At 43.8% G+C, this 20,292-nt stretch overlaps 1 protein-coding gene across 2 annotated transcripts; it reads left to right on the top strand.

The window, feature by feature from the left end:
• The first annotated feature begins 3,209 nt into the window (after positions 1-3,209).
• On the top strand, positions 3,210-11,112 carry HMGN3 (high mobility group nucleosomal binding domain 3). Of its 2 annotated transcripts, XM_075338430.1 has the most exons (7): positions 3,212-3,370; positions 7,925-7,975; positions 8,425-8,454; positions 9,351-9,401; positions 10,004-10,117; positions 10,219-10,318; positions 10,572-11,112. In XM_075338430.1, the coding sequence occupies exons 1-7, from the start codon at positions 3,356-3,358 to the stop codon at positions 10,583-10,585; spliced, it is 375 nt and encodes a 124-aa protein (XP_075194545.1). In that variant the 5' UTR covers positions 3,212-3,355; the 3' UTR covers positions 10,586-11,112. The 2 variants fall into 2 exon arrangements, with proteins under 2 accessions (XP_075194544.1, XP_075194545.1); XM_075338429.1 differs by lacking the exon at positions 10,572-11,112 and having other exon boundaries at positions 3,210-3,370; positions 10,219-10,540.
• The last annotated feature ends 9,180 nt before the right edge of the window (positions 11,113-20,292 follow it).

Below are 20,292 nucleotides of genomic sequence, written 5' to 3' on the forward strand. Positions count from 1 at the left end.
TACCTTCCAGCCGAGGTAAGCACAGCGGCGGCCCGGTATTCTCAGGCTGGGGAGGGCGAGGGACAGGGTTAATGTCCCCCGCCTCCCTCCCACAGCCGAGAATATATGCCGCAGCTGCCCCGGGAGTGTCACATGCATTATGCGGCAGTACCGGAGTGTCCCCAACTCTTCTAGATGCCGTGATGCGGTGGCGATCCAGGTAATAAGGAGTTAATGGCGGCGGATCACTAAGTCCAGGCTTGATGATGGCAGCGTCTGAGACAGCTGACTTGATCAACCCGTAAGTAAAGTGAAAACACACACACACAGAAAAATCCTTTATTTTAAATAAAACACAAAAAAGCTCCTGGTTCACCATTTTATTAACCCCTCCCAAAACAAAGTTCCGACGTAATCCACGTCCTGCGATGCTTGCATCCAACCGCGACTGACACTGACACAGCGCTGAATGCAGCCTCACATCGAGACAGCAGAGGTAACCACAGGGCATTTCCCACGGCCGGTAATGTGAACACACTGCCGACCGTGAGAAATGCAGCGTGTGCTCACAGGGACTATCCATTTCTCTATCTCAGAATGAAATGACTTTTTTTTTTTTTTTTTCAATGTGCTTCATTACATTGAATGCAATAAAGCACATGTACCAACCCACACGCGGCAGAACCGCGAACAATACCGCAGCAAACCGCATGCGGTTTGCCGTGTTTTTTTACCGCAGGTGCGGTAATCTTTCAATGCATGCGGAATTTTCTTGAGAAAATTCCATTTTCCAGTGCGCACAAAGCCTTATTGCGGTTTTTTGACCTTAGACTATGTGCGCACGTTGCGTACTAGCCCTGCAGAAATTTCTGCAGCGATCTGAAGAGCACATGTGCGCTTTAGATCGCTGCAGAAATGTCCGTAGTGAGCGCCGATTCCATGCGCTCTGCCTGCAGCTCCTCCCATAGACAGAGCAGGAGCTGCCGGCAAAGCGCAGGAAAGAAGTGACATGTCACTTCTTTTTGCGCAGCGCTTCGGCAGTAGCCGAAGCGCTGCGCTCTGAGACGCCACGTGCGCACGGCCCCTGCACAATCTCCATAGACTGTGCAGGGGACGCAGGACGCATGCAGTTACGCTGCGCTGCAAAGCGCAGCGTAACTGCATGAATTTACGCAACGTGCGCACATAGCCTTACATTCACTTGCATGGGCAAAAGCCGCAGGAATAATTGAAATGCTGCATATTTTTCCACAGGGAAATACGCACTACAGTGGTACCTTGCTGAACGAGAACAATCCGTTCTGGGACTGTGCTTGTTAATCAAGGTACTCGTTCAGCAGAGTAAGATTTCCCATAGGAAATCATTGCAATGCTGACGATCCATTCCACAACTTCTAAAATGTCCCATCTTGGTCCCCTATTCTATCATTCCACACATGCACAAACATGCACAACCACACACAAACACACATGCACACATATTATATGCTCACCTTACCTTCCGTTCCATCGCCGGTCTGCTGGGACTTGCTGTTCTCTGGTACGGGGCCGGGCTGTGTAACGCGTTACCATAACGACGAGGCAGGAACTTCCCGGCCAGAGCGCTGACGTCAAAGGCAGAGCCGCTTGCCTCTGATTGGCCAGCACTCTGCCTTTCATTAGCGGTGACAGGAAGTTCCTCCCTCGTCACTATGGATGCAGATACACAGCGTGGACTGGAGCGCAGCGGCGCACTACAGCACCCAGGAGGCCGGCGATGAAACGAAAGGTAAATATATTATGTTATATTACATGCTCACCTTACCTTCCGTTCCATCGCAGGCCTCCTGGGTCTTGTAGTTCGCCACGCGGACGACGCGATGTACCCGGGAACTACAAGAACCATGAGGCCGGCGGTGGAACGGAAGGTAAGGTGAGCATAATACTGTATGTGTGTGCGTGTGTTTGTGCGTACATGTGTGTGTTTGTGTGGACTGCAAGTGCGGTGGATGGACAAAACCGGAAGTGTGTGCGGTGAGAATTTCGCTCGTACAGCAAAGCTTTCTCATAAAGCGGGTTACAAATTTACAGAAAGCTTTGCTTGTTAAGCGAAATTCTCGTTAATAGGGTTACTCGTTAAGCGAGGTACCACTGTATTTCCTCTGCGGAAAAAAAAGCAGCGTGGGTACAGGACTTCCAAAATGCCATAGAAATGGCTGGAAAGTCACTGTACTGCGGTTTTTCGGCAAATCCGCTGAAAAAAAAAAAAATCGCAGAAAAATCCGCAGCAATTCCGCAGCGTGGGCACAGACACTGCAGATTCACCTCTGTTTTATTATGTAAACATCCCAGAAAGGCAATGGACTAAAAAGAAACAATAGATCAGATCACAGGATCAGCTTTTCATTGTTTGAGCCCCTCTGATTTCTGGCTGAAAATGGTCCTGAGTGTACTGCTATGAAACAGTGAGTGTAGCAGGGGGTCCCATTACACCAATATACTGTAAAGTCACCTAGTAGGAGACATTTGTCCTGGTGTGTGGTCACCAGCAGCTCTGCCAAGACCTAATTACCTGGATTACTGTACTGTAGTGTAGTGCTCTGAGGTCAGGTCTTGGGCTTTTACAAACTCATTACTCTAATGCAGCTACAGCGTGTGACAGAGGTGTATCCACCAACGGCTATTGCTATCAGGGGCAGCCACTAGAGACTCTCACAGGCATCTCACAATACCACACCACAAATTACTGCTATCAGGCACAAAGCTCTTCCTGCACACACGGCTGAGACCGTAGCGCGCCAGGCACTGGGTGACGTACATGCTGTGCTGGGCGTAGACACTCACGGCAGCATCGGACATTCCGCATCTGTTGTAAAATGGCGGTAATTACCTCAGAAAATTAGCGCGCGTCACCCAATTCAAAAATAAACAGCGCCCTTCATAGTGGGATGGCGCTAACCGCACGCTAAGCTACTAACGGCTGAGAGGGCGGCGGCATAAAAAACCCGCCACGGACAGTGATTGGCAGCCGCTGGCTCCCGCCTTGAAAATTCTCATTTGAACTACTGAAGCCGAACCCGGAGCGCTTATTGGTCCACAGAAAGGAGTAGGCGGAGACACAACAAGTCCGTAGTAAATCAACCATGACGTATTAGGGCGTATCACGCCCATCTAGGTCCGGCTTTAGGTGGTTTGCTCTGGGGGAGGGCGTGTCTCGAGGAATTTGTAAACTAGGTTCGGCCAATGAGAACGCTGCAATGAACAACGAACCAGGATTGGAGCGGGGGAGACTGTAGTTGTGCGGAGAGCGGTTGTTAGGCTCCAGTCGCTGCGCTTCCTCCAGAGACAGCAGATTGCTCCTTTAAGTACAGGGCGAGGCCGTCACCCACAGATAACAATGCCCAAGAGAAAGGTGAGTTTCCCCCTGCACATAGTGCTGCCCTTCGCGTGTCCTTATCTCGCCGGTGCCTTTTTTGCGATTTTCCCGCTTCTTGCAGCGGTTACCTCACTGGCGGCCGCTTTGCCCGCGTCTTCTCCTTCATAGCCTTGCATGAACAACCGACAGTCCCTGGGGGCTCTGGTGGGGGAGGGGTGCGCTCCTCCATATTTTCTGTTCCTGGCCTCATAGTGGAGACTTGCCGTCCATGTTTGTAGAGCGCGGATGGCTGCAGGCCCCGCAGCAGAGGGCATGTGCTCGGCCGAGGGGTGCAGGGCCGATACCCGGTGCCCGCCCTCCGTGCCCCGCATTGCTGCGCTGCCGCCAGCGGAAAGCATGTACCACTGTAATGGAGAAGACGGGTAGCGAGCACGTTATGTGCTGTCATGGCCGACCATTCATGGCCGAGGTGGCGCCACCGCCGGGCTGTGAGGGCTGCGGGTAGTACCCGACGGCCGCGTGTCACCGTGCGCGCTGTGTATGACGACCTGGCCCGTGCCTCCCTCGGTGTATGTACATATACCTCACATCGGTGCTGTATGGCGCACACCTCGATATACTGCTCTGGTAAACACTGGGGTGTGTATGTACGAGATACAGATTAAATAAAAACAAAAATGTGTGTGTATGTATGTATGTGTGTATATATATATATTATATATATATAATATATTCGTATGGGTGCACATAGTGCTCTGATGCCTTCTACCTCTTGATTCTACCAAATAAAAGGCATCCTCTGAGAGGTGGATGGCAGCTATGTGAAATTCCATCACTTAGAAATTACAAAGTAGCCTGATGTATTTTTCGTTTAGTGGTGGACCCCTCACAGCCCATCCAGAAATCTACCTTTCTGAGAAATCTGCGCCCCCCCCCCCCTTTCCAGGTTAGAGAGCACATTTCAGTTCCACCATAAGTTATGCGCACCAGCCCCCATCTTTTAGAAGACCACTTTGCATGCTCTCTGGTTTCGCTGTGTCGGATGCAGTGTTCATAGTCACTCTGTTCCAATTAGGTGTACAATAGAAGAGCTTAGTTTGGGATTTATCACATATTTTGCCTCATAGTCCCTTTAGAACCATACTTTATAAACTACCTTTCTTTAGCTTATGATGATGTAGAGGGTGCTCTGGTTCAGTGACCATAGCGTTCCCTTTGTAATTGGTCTTAGCTATATCTGTAAGTTCTTTTGTTGCGTAGTCGTCGGATTGTCTTATTTGCGTGGTCTTTAAGGCTGACAATTTGGCGTTCAACAGTTGGCACATGTGCTGGGGCGGCGCTGACGTGCCCCCTTTTGTTAGCCAGGCTCTTTGAACCTGGGCTGTAACGGATCTGTCACCTTTTTACTCTTGACCCTGAAATCTTGACACCTTCTATTACATTATTTCTATGTATATAGCTTATAATTACTTTTGAGGCTTTCGTTATTGGCGTGTGTTTTTGGTTTTTTTTTTGTTTTGTTTTTTTTACATTTTATATATAAATATATATTTTGGACTTGTGTACTTTAATTGTATTACAGGCATCTGCTGGCTCAGTACACCTTTTGTGTATGATTTGTTTTTTTTTTTGTGTATTTTTTATTTTTTTGCCTCCGGAATTTGCTCTATTATGAGTCACACAACAAACACACTAGTACACCTGATTCGTTCTTCTTTTTTTTTTTTTTTTTGCATAATTCTGGCATAACTATTCGAAAAGATGCAACATTTTTGCATCTCTTGTAATTACGCGCACAAATTATGAATTGGTGTTTTTATACCAATCCTTGCCAGCTTGCTCAACTTTAAAATGTCAGTGGTGTTTTGTGGGTATGGTCGAGCACAGCTCCTCAAATTCATCATTTACACCACAAAAATGGATACATTTAGAAAGGAAATGTATGTGATGATTTTTGGCGGTGATGCATGGCGGGTTAAAAATGTGCCAAATTCAATGTGCCCCTCCTTAATGCATTTGGCACATCCTAGTCCAGTGCATGATTGAACTAGACTGGGCTAAACTTTTTTTTTTTTTTTTTTTTTGAGAACCTTTGCGATCATAAAGCCTTAGAGGCTGTGTGCTTGTTATATATAGGAATTTGAAGGTTTGTTGAATCCGAGGTTGTTTTTTCATAAAATGTTATGTAATTGCTGATAATTTTGATATTCCCCTTTAAAATCCTTACATCATAATTGTGTTAAGAGTATTTACTACCCAGTTGTGATAAAGTAAAAATAGTCCCAACTTCTGAGTTGGCATGTAGCTAAAGCAGATTCAGAACCAGTCACTATTACAATGTACACTTTCAGGTATATTCCTTTTTTCTCTTGAAATAGTCAGTGGAAACAAAGGATCCAGCTCTGGTCTTTTCCAGATAGCTGTGTGTGATTGTTAGCTGTACTCCATATTCTTTTCATTGTTTTTAAATGCATACAACATTTTCAGCACATGCTTACAAACAGCTGTCACCCCTGTGCCATAGGGCTGTCCTGTTTAGCACCTGTTATTGGCCTTTACAATTTGAGAGCAGTTTTGTAACCCTGGAAATATTTTACGCTTGTGTGGCTTGTTGTGTGATTTAATAGTATGTCTAGTGATAAGTTACCGAAGCACATGGTAAGTGCCTCATAATACAGTGGGACAGATGTCTTTAATATTTGCTTAGGGACAGGTGTAGGCTCTGACCTGCTCATTAATCTGTGTCATGTCATGGGCATATGTTTTAACATGTCAAACGCCTTATGATAAAACTAAGATTTTTCACACGAGGTCTCATTGGAATAATCATAAATTTACTCTATTTCTTGACTGTACAAGTTAGTTCCCACCCCCCCTTCAACTTCCTTGTTATCTTTTCAAGGACAAAAGGGGTCATGCCACTAAATATAAGTATCAATATGAGAAATTATAAATGTTGTGGTGGATACATAGCTGGGACACCCAATGAGCATTCAAAGAGAATTTGTCTTCTAGCTCTATTGGAGCTGTAGTGCGCAGGCGTAACTTGCTCTATTCGCTGTTGATGTATACTGCACTTGGCCACCCTCAGTGACCATACTTACCGCCTACCATGTTTCCCGGAAAATAAGGTCTTATATTTCTGGCCGGAAATATACAAATCGCATATTTGTGGTCACATCACCCCTTCTTGCCGGAGAGTCCTGACAGCATGTGTTATGCTCAGTGAGAAAATTCAGTAGTCTGCAGTCAGTGACTTCAGACATTCTTCCTAAACAACCCCTTTAACAAATCTATTCTTCTTTTTTTTTTTTTTGTAGATTTCATTAGATTAAAGTACCAGCAGGTATTATTTTTACCACTGGAGTGATGCTCTAAATCTGTCCATATGTCAGGTGACCTTTGAATGGAATTGTCACACTATATTCAGTCTTTGGCGCTTACAAACAAATTTGTATTAATACAATTAAAGAGGTTGTCCACTACTTTTAACAATGATGCCCTTTACTTAGGATAGGTAATCAATGTCTGATTGGCCACGGTCTTAGTCTGACACCCATCACCTCCGCTAATCAGCTGTTTTTTAGAGGTAGCAGGCGACTGGAAATGATCGGTTACGGAGCTGCCCAATCTAATAGCAGCTGATGCCAATACTGCACATCCGCCTCTCCTAATCGATAGGAGGCACATGTGCAGTACGTGGCTACTATCAGCAGTTGGAGCAGCTCCGGAACTGAGCACTTCCGGCTGGGAAAGAGATCAGCTAATCGGCAGGGGTGCCCAGTGTTTGACGCCCACCGATCAGACATTGATGACCTGTCTTAAGGATAGGCAATCAGTGTTGAAGTAGTGGGAAACCTCTTAACTTTTTCCACACACACACTTTGTATACTAAAGGCTGCTTTACACCTTACAATTTCTCGTGCGATCGCACCCGCCCCCATCGTTTGTGCGGCACGGGCAATTTCTTGCCCGTGTCGCACAATGCTGTAACCCCCCATCACACGTACTCCATCCAAACGACCTCGCTGTGGGCGGCGAACATCCACTTCCTGAAGGGGGAGGGACACTCGGCGTCACACAGCGGCCGGACAATCGGGGGCGGAGATGAGCGGGACGTAAACATCCCGCCCACCTCCTTTCTTCAGCATTGCCAGCGGTACGCAGGTAAGCTGTGTTCATCGTTCCCGGGGTGTCACACGAAGCGATGTGTGCTGCCCTGGGTACGATTAACTGGACGTGCGATTTTTAGAAAATGAGCGACGTGTCAGCGATTAACGAGAAGGTGAGTATTTCTGCTCGTTCATAGCTGTCAGACACTACGATATATATCGCTGACAATGCCGGATATGCGTCACTTATGACGTGACCCTGCCGACATCTCGTTAGATATATCGTAGCGTGTAAAGCCTGCTATGTCTATATAGATTTTGGGAACTTTGTAGAAAGCCTTGGATCTAGTTGCATACTTAACTCCTTTTCTGTCAAAGGTTTTGTTACACGAACGTTCTTAAATTTGTAGTTTAGTTACAACTTTATTTGTAAGTTTAAAGAGACGGCTCTGAATATTGTCTGGCTTTTTTGTTACAGTCTCCAGAAGGTGCTGAAGCCAAGGATGCTGGCAAAGTAACTAAGCAAGAGGTAAGTATGTAAGGTTGTTTTACTTTGACTTTGCTAATAAATGTGTTCAACCTCAACTTAATGATGAGTCTTTCACAGTGATAGTGTTGGCACTTTTTTGTGGTGCGGCTGTATAAGTCACAACCTAAAAATGTATTTATTTTGGCAGAGACTTAATATGCTGGTATGTAGATTATAAGCCCTATGCTAATCATATTGTAAATGCACTTGGTGGGTGTGTTCGTGCATATATACTGCTTCCTCAATGTGCTTTCACACCCCACTACACTTTCAGCCTGACTTGCTTATGTCTAGATTTCTTATGACTAGCACATCATATATCTACAGAAATGAAAAACTATGTACATAGGAATGTCCCTGACAGGTTATCTAATGTTTATACCTATTGTACTATCCATTAGTAAGTTTTAAACATGTACTCACTTTTTGTTTTGTTTCCGTTGTTCCAGCCAACTAGAAGATCAGCAAGATTGTCTGCAGTAAGTATCTGATATATTGGATTTCTACATCACTGCCAGGTGCCCGTTAGCAATTTTTGCGCATAAGTTAAATGTATAGGAGTAGATTTAATACTCGGTTCACACTTTATAGTGAATATTTCAGTACAAACCTGGATGCATCTGCATAACTGTTTTTGGCTATTTTTTCACAGAGGCTTATTAAATTGTGCATACCTATAGTGACACAACTTTAGACATTGCTCATGACTATATGGATTGGTTAGTAGATGGGTTTTAGCATCTCTGCATATTCGCAATATAAACTATATAATTTTTTATTTTTTTTTTCCATGTACTCAGTTAATACTTGGTGGTACATTGTTCACACTGCATGCCTTTTTTATCTCTAGGTTTGAAATGATAGAAAACCAAACAATAATAATGGGATTTGTTTCCTCACTAAATTAGACGGTCTTAGCATTTTCTATGGTTTTCTGTTCTTTGCCCATCAGAGGACTCAAAACATTTTTAATGCACTAACCCACATTTCACAGGGTTGGCAGTGGGGAAACAGCGCAATCCCTGTTGCGGTGCTTTAAAATGTGCGGTCAGTGTTCAGCAAACGTCTGCTGGGATTACCACGGGCTCGCCAATGAAGCCCTTGGTAACTGGGGCAATAGTACCAATGAAGTACTAGTACCTCATTGGTCGTGAAGGTGTAAATGTTAAGCCATAGTGGGTTATTCACATGTAGCACGGCACCGGTGCAGGGACCAGTGGTTGGTGGGGAGGAATTATAGTATGTACTTGTTTGAACAAAGCTTACCCGAGTTTCCATCCAGTCTTATTGGGCAATTTAAATAATTACGTTTTTGTGTTCTTTACTGTGATTAAATATTGTAATGTACATTTTACTCATGTTTTTCTGCTTATAGAAACCTGCCCCTCCTAAACCTGAAGCAAAACCAAAAAAAGCTGCAGCCAAGGTAAACTTCTTTATTCCATAATGTGTCCGATTTTCATTCTTCTATACTGGAATGTCCTGTAACTTGCCATTTAATTCTATAAAAGCTATTATGCATATTAAGGTTGTGAGCGCATGTTGAGTATTTGGTTGCAGAAATTTCTGTATTTGGACAGGGAAAATGCTGCGTTTTTTTTCTTTTTTCTCCTTTGTGTTAGTGTTTTTATTACTTTTGATGATGAAAGAATTGACATGCTGCAAATTATTTTCTGCACCAAGTGTGGAAAGTAAAAAAACTCAACATGAGCACTACACTTTAAGCTTCACACTTTCTTTGCTGGCATAAAGATTTGCTTACAGTTTTGTGACAAAATTGCTCTTTAAAAAAAAACAAAAAACCCTTAATAAACACACTGTATGCATGGCACCATCAGAAAATTACCTATTGTATAAAATAGAACTCTTGCAATCTTCACACTGATCAATTAATACAAGCTTACTTTCTAAGTAAGCTTGTATTAATCAGTTTTATGATTCATGTCAACAACTTTGGGGGGGTTTCTCTCAAATTGTTTAGTTATTTATTTTTATTTTTTTTTTTCCCTTGTCTATTTTACTCTATAGAAGGAGCCAGGGTCAAAGGGTAACAAAGGTGCTAAAGGGAAGAAAGAAGAAAAACAAGAAGCTGGAAAGGAAGGTACTGCTCCCTCTGAAAATGGTGAAAATAGAGCTGATGAGGTACATTTTAGACAGTGAATCAGTGGTGGTGTTTTTATACAGTCGTACAACCATTGATTGCATGTTGATAATACTTCTTTTTATTGACCGAAATATTACAGATTCGCATCTCTCGCTCAACTGTTAATGTTTCCACATCCAGAGGGGTGATGCCCAGCACACTGTCAATAAAAGGGCAGATTGAAACAGTGAAGGTTAAGGGTATGGTAGATCAATATTTTGTGTGCAGTGCATAGAAAGCTAGTGGTGTGGTGCTTATTCTGTGTGACAAATAATGGAAGCTTTCAGGTAAGGCTTCTTGGGTTTGTATGTCTTAAAGTTGAGAGGTTTTTTTTTTAATGTAGGGATCCTTAGCAGGCCTTTTTACATAAACACTTTTAGTTAGAGTACATGAGGGTTGGGGTCTCCATTAGGACGGCTGAAACTATTGATTTTTCTTTGTTTAATCTTCTAGGCACAGAAAACTGAAGCACTGAGTGATGATAGAGAATGAAATGGTCATGGAAATTTTTCGTTGATTTTACGTACCTCTTGAAGAACTTTAAGAAAAAAAAACAATATTTTTCTCAAGTATTTTGTAAATGCTAATTTTTTTAGGACAACTGTAGTTTAACTTTTACATATATATAATGTACATGAACATTTTTCTTCTACATATTCATGCTTTGCCGATTCTGATTTTCCTCATTGCAAGATTTAAGTAAAAAAAGTAAACATATTAGCATTAGTGGGTACATCTGAGGCTGTTATACATATCTTTTATTGCTTTTAAAAAACTAAAAAAAGAAAAAAAAATTGTGCATATAGTGATGTTTTTTTACTGTGCATTTATGAAATTTTCCATGGCATTTTCTATAGCAATAATTAGTGTGGTGCTTTTGTACTTACGGTTGTGGTTTTGAAAATGACTAAATTGTTGTGACCATCTGCTGTTTTATTTTATTTTTCTGTTTTTCATTTAAAGTATAAAAATAAAGGGGTGTTACCTTTTTTAACTGTGGTTAAAAAAATATATATTTTTTTTTTCTTTAAGTAGATAAAAGTTTTAAGTCTGCTAGGGTTATTAGCGAATTTCATAAGTGACATTAGAAGTGGGTATAATAAACACCCACAAAAAAAAAAAATCAATGACCGTTTCTATTCACTTGCAGTAAAAAGGATGGATGTATATATGTGTATGTATATATGTATGTGTATATATATGTATGTATATATGTATGTATGTGTGTATATGTATGTGTATATATATATATATATATATATATATATATATATATATATATGTATATATATATATGTATGTATATGTATATATGTATATATGTATATATATATATATATATATATATATATATATATATATATATATATATATATATATATATATATATATAGTATGTATGTATGTGTATATCTATATCCTGTGTGACCCCACTTAGGTTCCCTTTTAAGGGTTAAAGGGAACCGGTCATCAGAAATTTAGCTATAAACCTAAAAGTTCCCCCTTCTGCAGCTCCTGGGCTGCATTCTAGCAAGGTTCCTCTAGTTTTTCTGGTCCCTTTTTATACCAAAATAAACACTTTATAAAGTTGTACCTTTTTCGTAATGTAAATTTCGTAAATCATCCATGGGGGTGGGCTGCCTGGTGTCCTTTACGGACCTCCTGCCGATTTACGCCGCCCCGAACGCTGAAATTCAAACCTCAGTACGGCGCCCGGGGTCCCGCGCATGCGCTGTGTGACTGTAGCGGGACTGTGCACATGTTACTGCTGGTGACGTTTTTCGCAGGCATGAGGTTATGGGCGGTGCTGTGAGTGTCATCAGCAAGTGCCGCCCATAACCTCGTGACCGCACTTTCCCCTCTTCCTCCAGCGTTCTGCGCAAGCGCTCGCTGGCCAGATGACTGACGTCACCTCCTTCCCATCTTGCCCTGCAGCAAGAAATAGATGGGAGGAGCGGACGGAGCAGGACACCATAGCTAACAGGGAGACGCGGCGAGCATCTGAGAGGAAGAGGAGAAAGTGCGGTCACGAGGTTATGGGTGGCACTTGCTGATGACACAGTACCGCCTATAACCTCGTGCCTGCGCAAAACGTCACCAGCGGTCACATTTGCAGCCCGCCCCCATGGATAATTTACATACGAAAAGGTACAACTTTATAAAGTGTTTATTTTGGTATAAAAGGGGCCAGAAAAACTAGAGGAACCTTGCTAGAATGCAGCCCACGAGCTGCAGAAGGGGAAACTTTTAGGTTTGTAGCTAAATTTCTGATGACAGGTTCCCTTTAAACACCTCACCAGATATGGTGACTATAAGCTGCCACCACCACTGGGCTCTCATATACAGAATGTCTAGCTGTATATAAGGGCCCAGGCTGCTGTATAGAACGTAAAATTGTCTTTAGAATACTTGCCTAAATGGTCGGTTTGGTGCAGACTGGTCAAATGGTTGTCTCTGTTCTCCGGGTGCGGCGCCTCCTCTTTCGGTCATCTTTGTCCTTCTGCAGCCTGGGTGCATGATGCGTACTATGTCATTCAGTCCGGTATTGAGGTCCTGTGCAGGCCACACTTTGCTGTGCCCTGAGCCTGGCTGCCGCTTAGTCACCACATCTGGTGACAGGTTCCCTTTAATGCTGCTGAACTTACCTGTCTGTGATGTGCATATCATTTAGTGCTCCATGACATATACACAGCTTTATGTACCGATATGATCACCTGCAAGAGCTCATCTGATATGTACAGTTGAACTGTACTATAGCATTCTTGCAAATCCTTAGCAATTTAACCCCTCATGCCACAATCATGACTGCTGCATATGAGTTTGAGAAGGACGCTCCTTCAGTCAGCCCAATGGCACACCTGGTTTGCTTTGACATTCAAAGGCATCACACTACAGCCTGACTGCCTACTTGTCAGTTAACCCTTTTATGACCATGACCATGGACATGCCTATGTCTTGGAAGCGGCTATGATTCTCCGTTTTCAGTTACTATTTCTGACGGGGCCGCAGCTGGAAGCAGCTCAGCACTCCCATACGCTATCATAGGGGTTGTGACTGTCACAACCAGACCAGGTGAGTGCCTCTCTCTTTCTTCTCATACCCTAAATATCGGGTAAGACCCTATTGCGCCCTTGTTTCCCCCACTTCAGATATGTCTTGGAAGGTAAGTGGTTCCCGACCAAGGACTTAAAGGTACATCCTGGCAATTGCACAGGCATCTGCTATCGCTGCCAGGGGACTCTGTTTTTCTGACAGCCAAGGATGGTCCTCACACTGTATAACTGCCTAAATGCCATGATCATTAGCGATCATGGTACAGGGGGAGGGGATAGGGCTCCCCACCTATTAACTGACTGTCTGCAACATGATCTTTCATGTTTCTCACAGTGCAGCGCTGACAGCTGCAGTGTACTGCAATGATCTATCATTGCAATTATGATGCACCTGCGATCAGAGCACTGTAAGGTTAGGGCCCCACTTTGTGTTCATCTACTTGCAGTTCTAAACGCACGTTTTGGGCTTAATTGATTTGACCAAAGTTGCCTTTTTCAGAAATTTAGTGCTGAAAACGCATGCATATTTACCGTGTTTTAGATGCGTTTTAATGAAATTATAGTGGTAATATGATATTTCATTGAAAAATAGCAATTTATTAAAATTCGTGTGTGTGTAAAGGGACATATGAAATCCAAAACGCATGTTTTCTGCACTGGAAAAGCAGGTAAAACGCTGGAATCTTGGCAATTTCTCATAGCAAAACGCACCCAAAATGGCAAAAACAATTGACATGTTGCTTCTTTGAAAGCATGGTTTTTGCCACAAAATATGCAAATTAAACGCAGCGTTTTAAAACGCAAAGCGGGGATCTAGAAATCCCCATTTTCCATAGACTTTGCTGGGAAATCAAAACGCATGCCTTTTGGCATGAAAAAGGTGCTTCTCAAAACTGATCTAAAATGCAGGTGGAAATGCAAAGTGGAGCCCTAGCCTCAGACAGTAAAAAATAAAGGCAATAAAGATGAAAAAAATATTAAGTTTTTTTTTTTGTGTGTAAAAAAAAAAAAAAAAAAATTGGTAGTGCCTGCATCCGTAACAATATGATTAACACGATCATGTTAGCTTTTGCACACACATACATATACCTGTGTTCACTAAAGGGGTTAACTGTCATAGCTGACAAAGTAGAATCAAATGCGATCAAAAAGCCATAAATTACAATGGTACAGCTTAAAATGTCATCTTATCCTCTGCAAAAAACAAGGCGTCATACAACCCAATTGGTGAAAAAATAGTGGTAGCTCTCAGAATACAGCAATGAGAAGCAAACACACTACATATATTTATGGGAGAGATATAATTTTTTTTTATGGTGTAAAAGCAGAAAAACTAAATAAAACCTATATAAATGTGGCTTCTTTCTTGCTCCATTAGGAGACCCAGACAATTGGGTGTATAGCTTCTGCCTCTGGAGGCCACACAAAGTATTACACTTTTAAAAAAGTGTAACCCCTCCCCTCTGCCTATACACCCTCCCGTGGATCACGGGCTCCTCAGTTTTATGCTTTGTGTGGAAGGAGGCACACATCCACTCATAGAAAAAAAAAAAAAAAAAATATTTCTCATACATAGTATGACGGATGGAAGAAAAGAGGTCCCCGGCATGCTCCCTTCTCACCCCACTATGTCGGCGGTGTTGTTAAGGTTGAGGTACCCATTGCGGGTACAAAGGCTGGAGTCACATGCCGTCTCCTTCACTGTGATACCAATGTGATATGACTGAAAGAATGTGTGATTAGATTGGAATCATAATCAAAAGATAGGAGTGATCCCAGATATTATTTGACCTATCAATAATTCAGTATCAAAGAGATGTCCTCTGGATGGCCAATATGATGACCAAAGAATACATGTCAAACAGGTTTTGAAGCAGTTTCAAGATAATGAGGAAGTCACATTTACAGTTCCACTTACCGGAAACTTGTGGTTGGCTTAAAGACAGGTTTAAGGAAGCTTGCATATGAAATTTACGGCTCATTGCAATATTTCACTAACACTATGGTCAACTGTGGTCGGCCAGTTGACAACTGGCTAAATGTGCAGGAAGCTGCTGGTGCCCACAGCAGTTTGTGGTCAAGTTACATGAACATGACTCAGCTGTCACATGCTGGTGACCATTTAAACACAACCTACAAAGTTTTCCTATAAAAATACACCGGACTCGCTTAATGTTAAGGGAAACCTTCCAGGACATTGAAGTGTACGCACTGTTCCTGTGATGCAAGATGCCATGATGTTGATTCCTTTATCATTAACTCGAGTTCCCTCCGATGTGAAAGGATTGCTACAACAAACGGTAATGTTGATGCATATTTCTGTTATTGTATAAGATTCTAAATGCCTATGTACCATTAACTATTCATGTGCTATTAAAATAAATAGTATTTTGCTATAAAGAATATTAGTATTCGTGCCTGATTAGGATATCAGTGAGCACTTCGTAAGTACGGGCTTTCAGCCCCCTTTTTAGTAGAATTTAGCAAGACATAATTTGGCGTAGTCGGCAGGATTACTTCTATAAGAAGTAATTAACGAATTTTTGTAATTTAGAATTAAAAACCTATATTTGGCAAAATTCCAAATTTTTTTCAATCTTTGCATAGTGTCAAAATGTTCAGAAAACGTAAGGATAATGTTAAGGAGGTTGTTGTGGAGATCCCCACCTGGACTGAGGCTCCCTACAATCTTATAGCACATGAATTGGTCAATTGTGGATTGGCAGAACAATGGCAGAATAAACTCAAGGGTTGTGAAGCTACTGATGTTGTGAATGTACTCAGTAGTGCCCCTGTGAAAACAGGTGATGTAGTGTCTTTAGCACGGCACAAACAATGGCAGAATAAGCTTAAGGGTAGTGAAGCTACTGATGTTGTGAATGTATTCGGTAGTGTCCCTGTGAAAGCAGGTGATGTAGTGTCTTTAGCACGGCGCAAACAATGGCAGGATAAGCTTAAGGGTAGTGAAGCTACTGATGTTGTGAATGTATTCGGTAGTGTCCCTGTGAAAGCAGGTGATGTAGTGTCTTTAGGACGGCGCATCTGGATTTTGGCAAGTACATATAGTGTAATGCATGAGCGTAATCTAAAGATGCAGAAGAAAAGTTCCCAGATTGAACAAAAGATGATAGAATTAGGTGGCCTGAAAACAGTTCTGGAAAGTAATACCAGACTGTTGAAGGATAAATTGGAACATTATCAGAATGTGGCAGAAAAAGCTGCCATAAAAATTGCTCAAAATAAGTACAAGAAAAGAAGAGGAAAAGTAAATAAAACCAAAGTACATAAAAGTATCATCTCAGCTTCTATAAACTGGGATCCCGATACTTGGGATGGGGATGTGTGGGATTCATCATCATCTGATGAGGAGGATTACCATAAAGGGAAGATTCAGGCTAACCCAGTAAGGAGGCGCCTAGAGAGGACAGAAAATGAGATCATCCGGGAACATATCCGGGATGGTCAGGGGAATCTGCAATATGACAAAGATGGTAATGCCATCACAAATGAGAGAACGATTCCTCATGTAAAAAATAGAGTAACCATTGAAGATTACTCTCAGGGAGAAGTTGATAGCATTTTAGCACAGTTTAGACAAAAACCAGGAGAAGGAGAAATTCCCTGGTTGGTCAGAGTGCACGATCTCGGAGGAGGTGGAGTGCACTTTGACGCCGGAGACGTGGCAAAATTTGTCACCATGTCTCAGGACCCAGTAATTCAGAGATCAATAAAAAAATTTTGTTCATCATAATGAGCATGGTACTCAAAACTTAATCATGATCTTAGCCCATTCTTTTCTGGACAAATATCCATCAGAAGCAGACTTTCCTATCAATGATAAACCTTGGTATGCCTTAAAAGATGGTATGGAAAGGCTGAAGGAAGGAGCAATGAGGAATGCTCTTCCTCTTTTGGGAATGGATGATGATTATCTCCAGTACCCATTGAAAGCCAGCATAAGAAATAGGCTGGTTAAACATGCTCCTCCAGCATACAAAACAGTTATTTTAACCTTAACTGTAGCGCTGACTGGAGAATCAATCGGTGTAGTTCTAGGGAGGATGAGGGAGTTACAGGAAGACATTGAAGGGATTATTCAATCTACCAAGACCACTGTATTTCATGTCGATGCTCATGTCCCTACTAACTCACTTGAACGTTTGTTTAATTCAGAAGCAGATAAAGCAGCAGCCATCAGACAAATCAGTCCAACAGTTGACAAGGAAAAAAGAGGCATGGTTGCAAGGTACAGCTGTTTGGGCACACCAGAAAGAGCGACACCTTATTCCGCAGGTTTAGACCTCAGTACATTGGAAACTGTCATGGTACCCCCAGGTAAGGTAAAACCAATTTCAACAGGATTGGGTTGCCAGATACCAAAGGATCATTATGGTCAAATAGCCACTCCTAGTTTAGTGTTAAAAGGAGCCATAGTGGTGGGAGGGGTAATAGATGCAGATTATCAGGGAGAAATCAAGGTACTGATGCTAAATTTGGGAAATGAACCTTTGATTTTGGTTAAACACCAGAGGGTTGCTCAGATGTTAATAATTCTAATAATCTTGTCTGAAATAAGAGAAGGAACTGCCCCAGCAGAATTAACAATTCGGGGTACTAAAGGTTTTGGATCCTCTAATATTAAAAATGTAGGAGCAAAAATATGGATTCAAAACCTCCAAGGACCGCCCTCAGAGACAGAGGTAATAGCAGTCAGAAAAGATCGTACTCTCCTGATAATGAGACCAGGAGTGGAGAAGTGGGAATATGTCCCACAAGAAAAATGTTTTCTTCGTCGCTCTATTGGGAGACCCAGACGATTGGGTGTATAGCACTGCCTCCGGAGGCCACACAAAGCAATTACACTAAAAAGTGTAAGGCCCCTCCCCTTCTGGCTATACACCCCCAGTGGGATCACTGGCTCACCAGTTTTCTGCTTTGTGCGAAGGAGGTCAGACATCCACGCATAGCTCCACTGTTTGTAGTCAGCAGTAGCTGCTGGCTATATCGGATGGAAGAAAAGAGGGCCCATGTGGGGCCCCCAGCATGCTCCCTTCTCACCCGCGGTTGGTGCTTGTAAGGTTGAGGTACCTATTGCTGGTACAGAGGCTGGAGCCCACATGCTGTTTTCCTTCCACATCCCCTGGAGGGCTCTGTGGAAGTGGGATCTTGCCGGCCCCCAAGCCCTGGGGCCGGGCTCCATCCACAGACCCATAGAACCTGCTGGATTTGGAGCGGGAGTGCCGTTCAGGGACAAGGCCCTGCAACTTTCAGGTACTCTGTGTCCCCGGCAGGCACGGACACTCTCAGGCTTGCTGAGCGTTATAGTGCGCCGGGGACAGTAGCGCTGTGCGCTGGGGTTAGGTCACTGCAGCTTTGCTGAGTGACGTTTCATGTTGGGAACTACTGCGCCGACCGCTCCTGGAGCGGCGACGCAGCTGCGACTTGTAGTGCGCCGGGGACTTGGCGCCGACCGCGCTTTTACGGCGGCGGCGCTTCTAACTTTAGCCCCCGGCTTCTGCGGCCTAGTGCCGCTTCGTTCCCGCCCCCACCCTGTCAATCAGGGTAGGGGAGAGACGCTGCTCAATTAACAGCGCCGAGGGCTGGAGCTTTATTTACATGCTCCAGCCCTCTCACTAGGCACAGGGGGAAGCAGACTTCCCGCTCTTCGTCGGTGTACGCCCAGGGCCCGCCCCCCCTCTCCACAAGGACGCCGGCAGCCATTACACATGCGGCTGGCTGGGGAAAGGCAGCAGGCTCTGGGAGACCCAGACTAGAGGGATTTCTGGCGTCCACATACCGCTCCTAAGCGGGTGGTAAGCAGCACAGTAGTGCTGGCCCCTCTAGTGCCTCAGTGTTATATTAGTGTACTTTTTTCTTGGTACCATATATATATATATATATATTTATATAGTGCACTGTAAGGTCGCTTCTTGGCTGAACACCCTGTACTGCTCTGAGGAGGCAGCAACATGTCATCCGCAAAACGCAAGGGTGCCAAGGCACAGGCTGTGTACACTGTTTGTACAGCATGTGGGGCTGATCTACCGGCAGGCTCCAAAGACTCACATTGTATGCAATGTTCAGTCCCAGTGGCAATCCGTCAGCCAGAGCCTAATGTGGTGGTAGCCCAGGCAGAGACGCCTGTGAACCCTGCCCCGGTGACGGGGACAGACTTTGCAGTTTTTGCTGACAAAATGTCTGTGACTATGTTAAAAATACTGGAGACCTTGCAGTCCAGGCCAGTTACTCAGACCATGGACACTGCTGTGTCTATGCTCGCCGGTCCCCCTCAGTTGGAACTAATCCGTACTTCAAGGGGATCTCAAGCATCACAGGCTGAAGTCTCTGACTCAGATGACAGTCCCAGGCAGCCTAAGCGAGCTCGCTGGGAAAGACCCTCCACGTCTTCACACTGTTCAGGGTCTCAGCGACAAGAGTCTCTCTGTGATGAGACTGAGGACGGTGACCAGGATTCTAATCCTGAGGCCCCTCTCAATCTGGATGCCCCTGATGGTGACGCCATGGTTAATGACCTTATATCGGCAATTAATAGGCTGTTGGATATTTCTCCCCCAGCCCCTTCTGCAGAGGAGGCAGCTGCACAGCAGGAGAAGTTCCATTTCCTATATCCCAAGCGTAAATTAAGTGCTTTTTTGGACCACTCTGACTTCAGAGAATCGATCCAGAAACACGACGCTCATCCAGACAAGCGTTTCTCTAAACGTTCTAAGGATACCCGTTATCCTTTTCCCTCTGAGGTGGCCAAACGCTGGACCCAGTGTCCAAAGGTGGATCCCCCAATTTCCAAGCTTGCGGCTAGATCCATAGTCGCAGTAGAGGATGGCGCTTCACTTAAAGATGCCAACGACAGACAGATGGACCTTTGGTTGAAATCTGTCTATGAATCTATCGGCGCGTCGTTTGCTCCAGCATTCGCGGCCGTGTGGGCACTCCAAGCTATTTCAGCTGGTTTAGCACAGGTGGATGCTTTCATACATCCAGCAGTGCCGCAAGTGGCGTCCCTAACTTCGCAAATGTCTGCGTTTGCGACCTATGCTATCAATGCTGTCCTAGAATCTACGAGCCGTACCGCTATGGCGTCCGCCAATTCTGTGGTTTTG

This window comes from Anomaloglossus baeobatrachus, chromosome 3 (assembly GCF_048569485.1).
Source record: "Anomaloglossus baeobatrachus isolate aAnoBae1 chromosome 3, aAnoBae1.hap1, whole genome shotgun sequence".
Taxonomy (NCBI): domain Eukaryota; kingdom Metazoa; phylum Chordata; class Amphibia; order Anura; family Aromobatidae; genus Anomaloglossus; species Anomaloglossus baeobatrachus.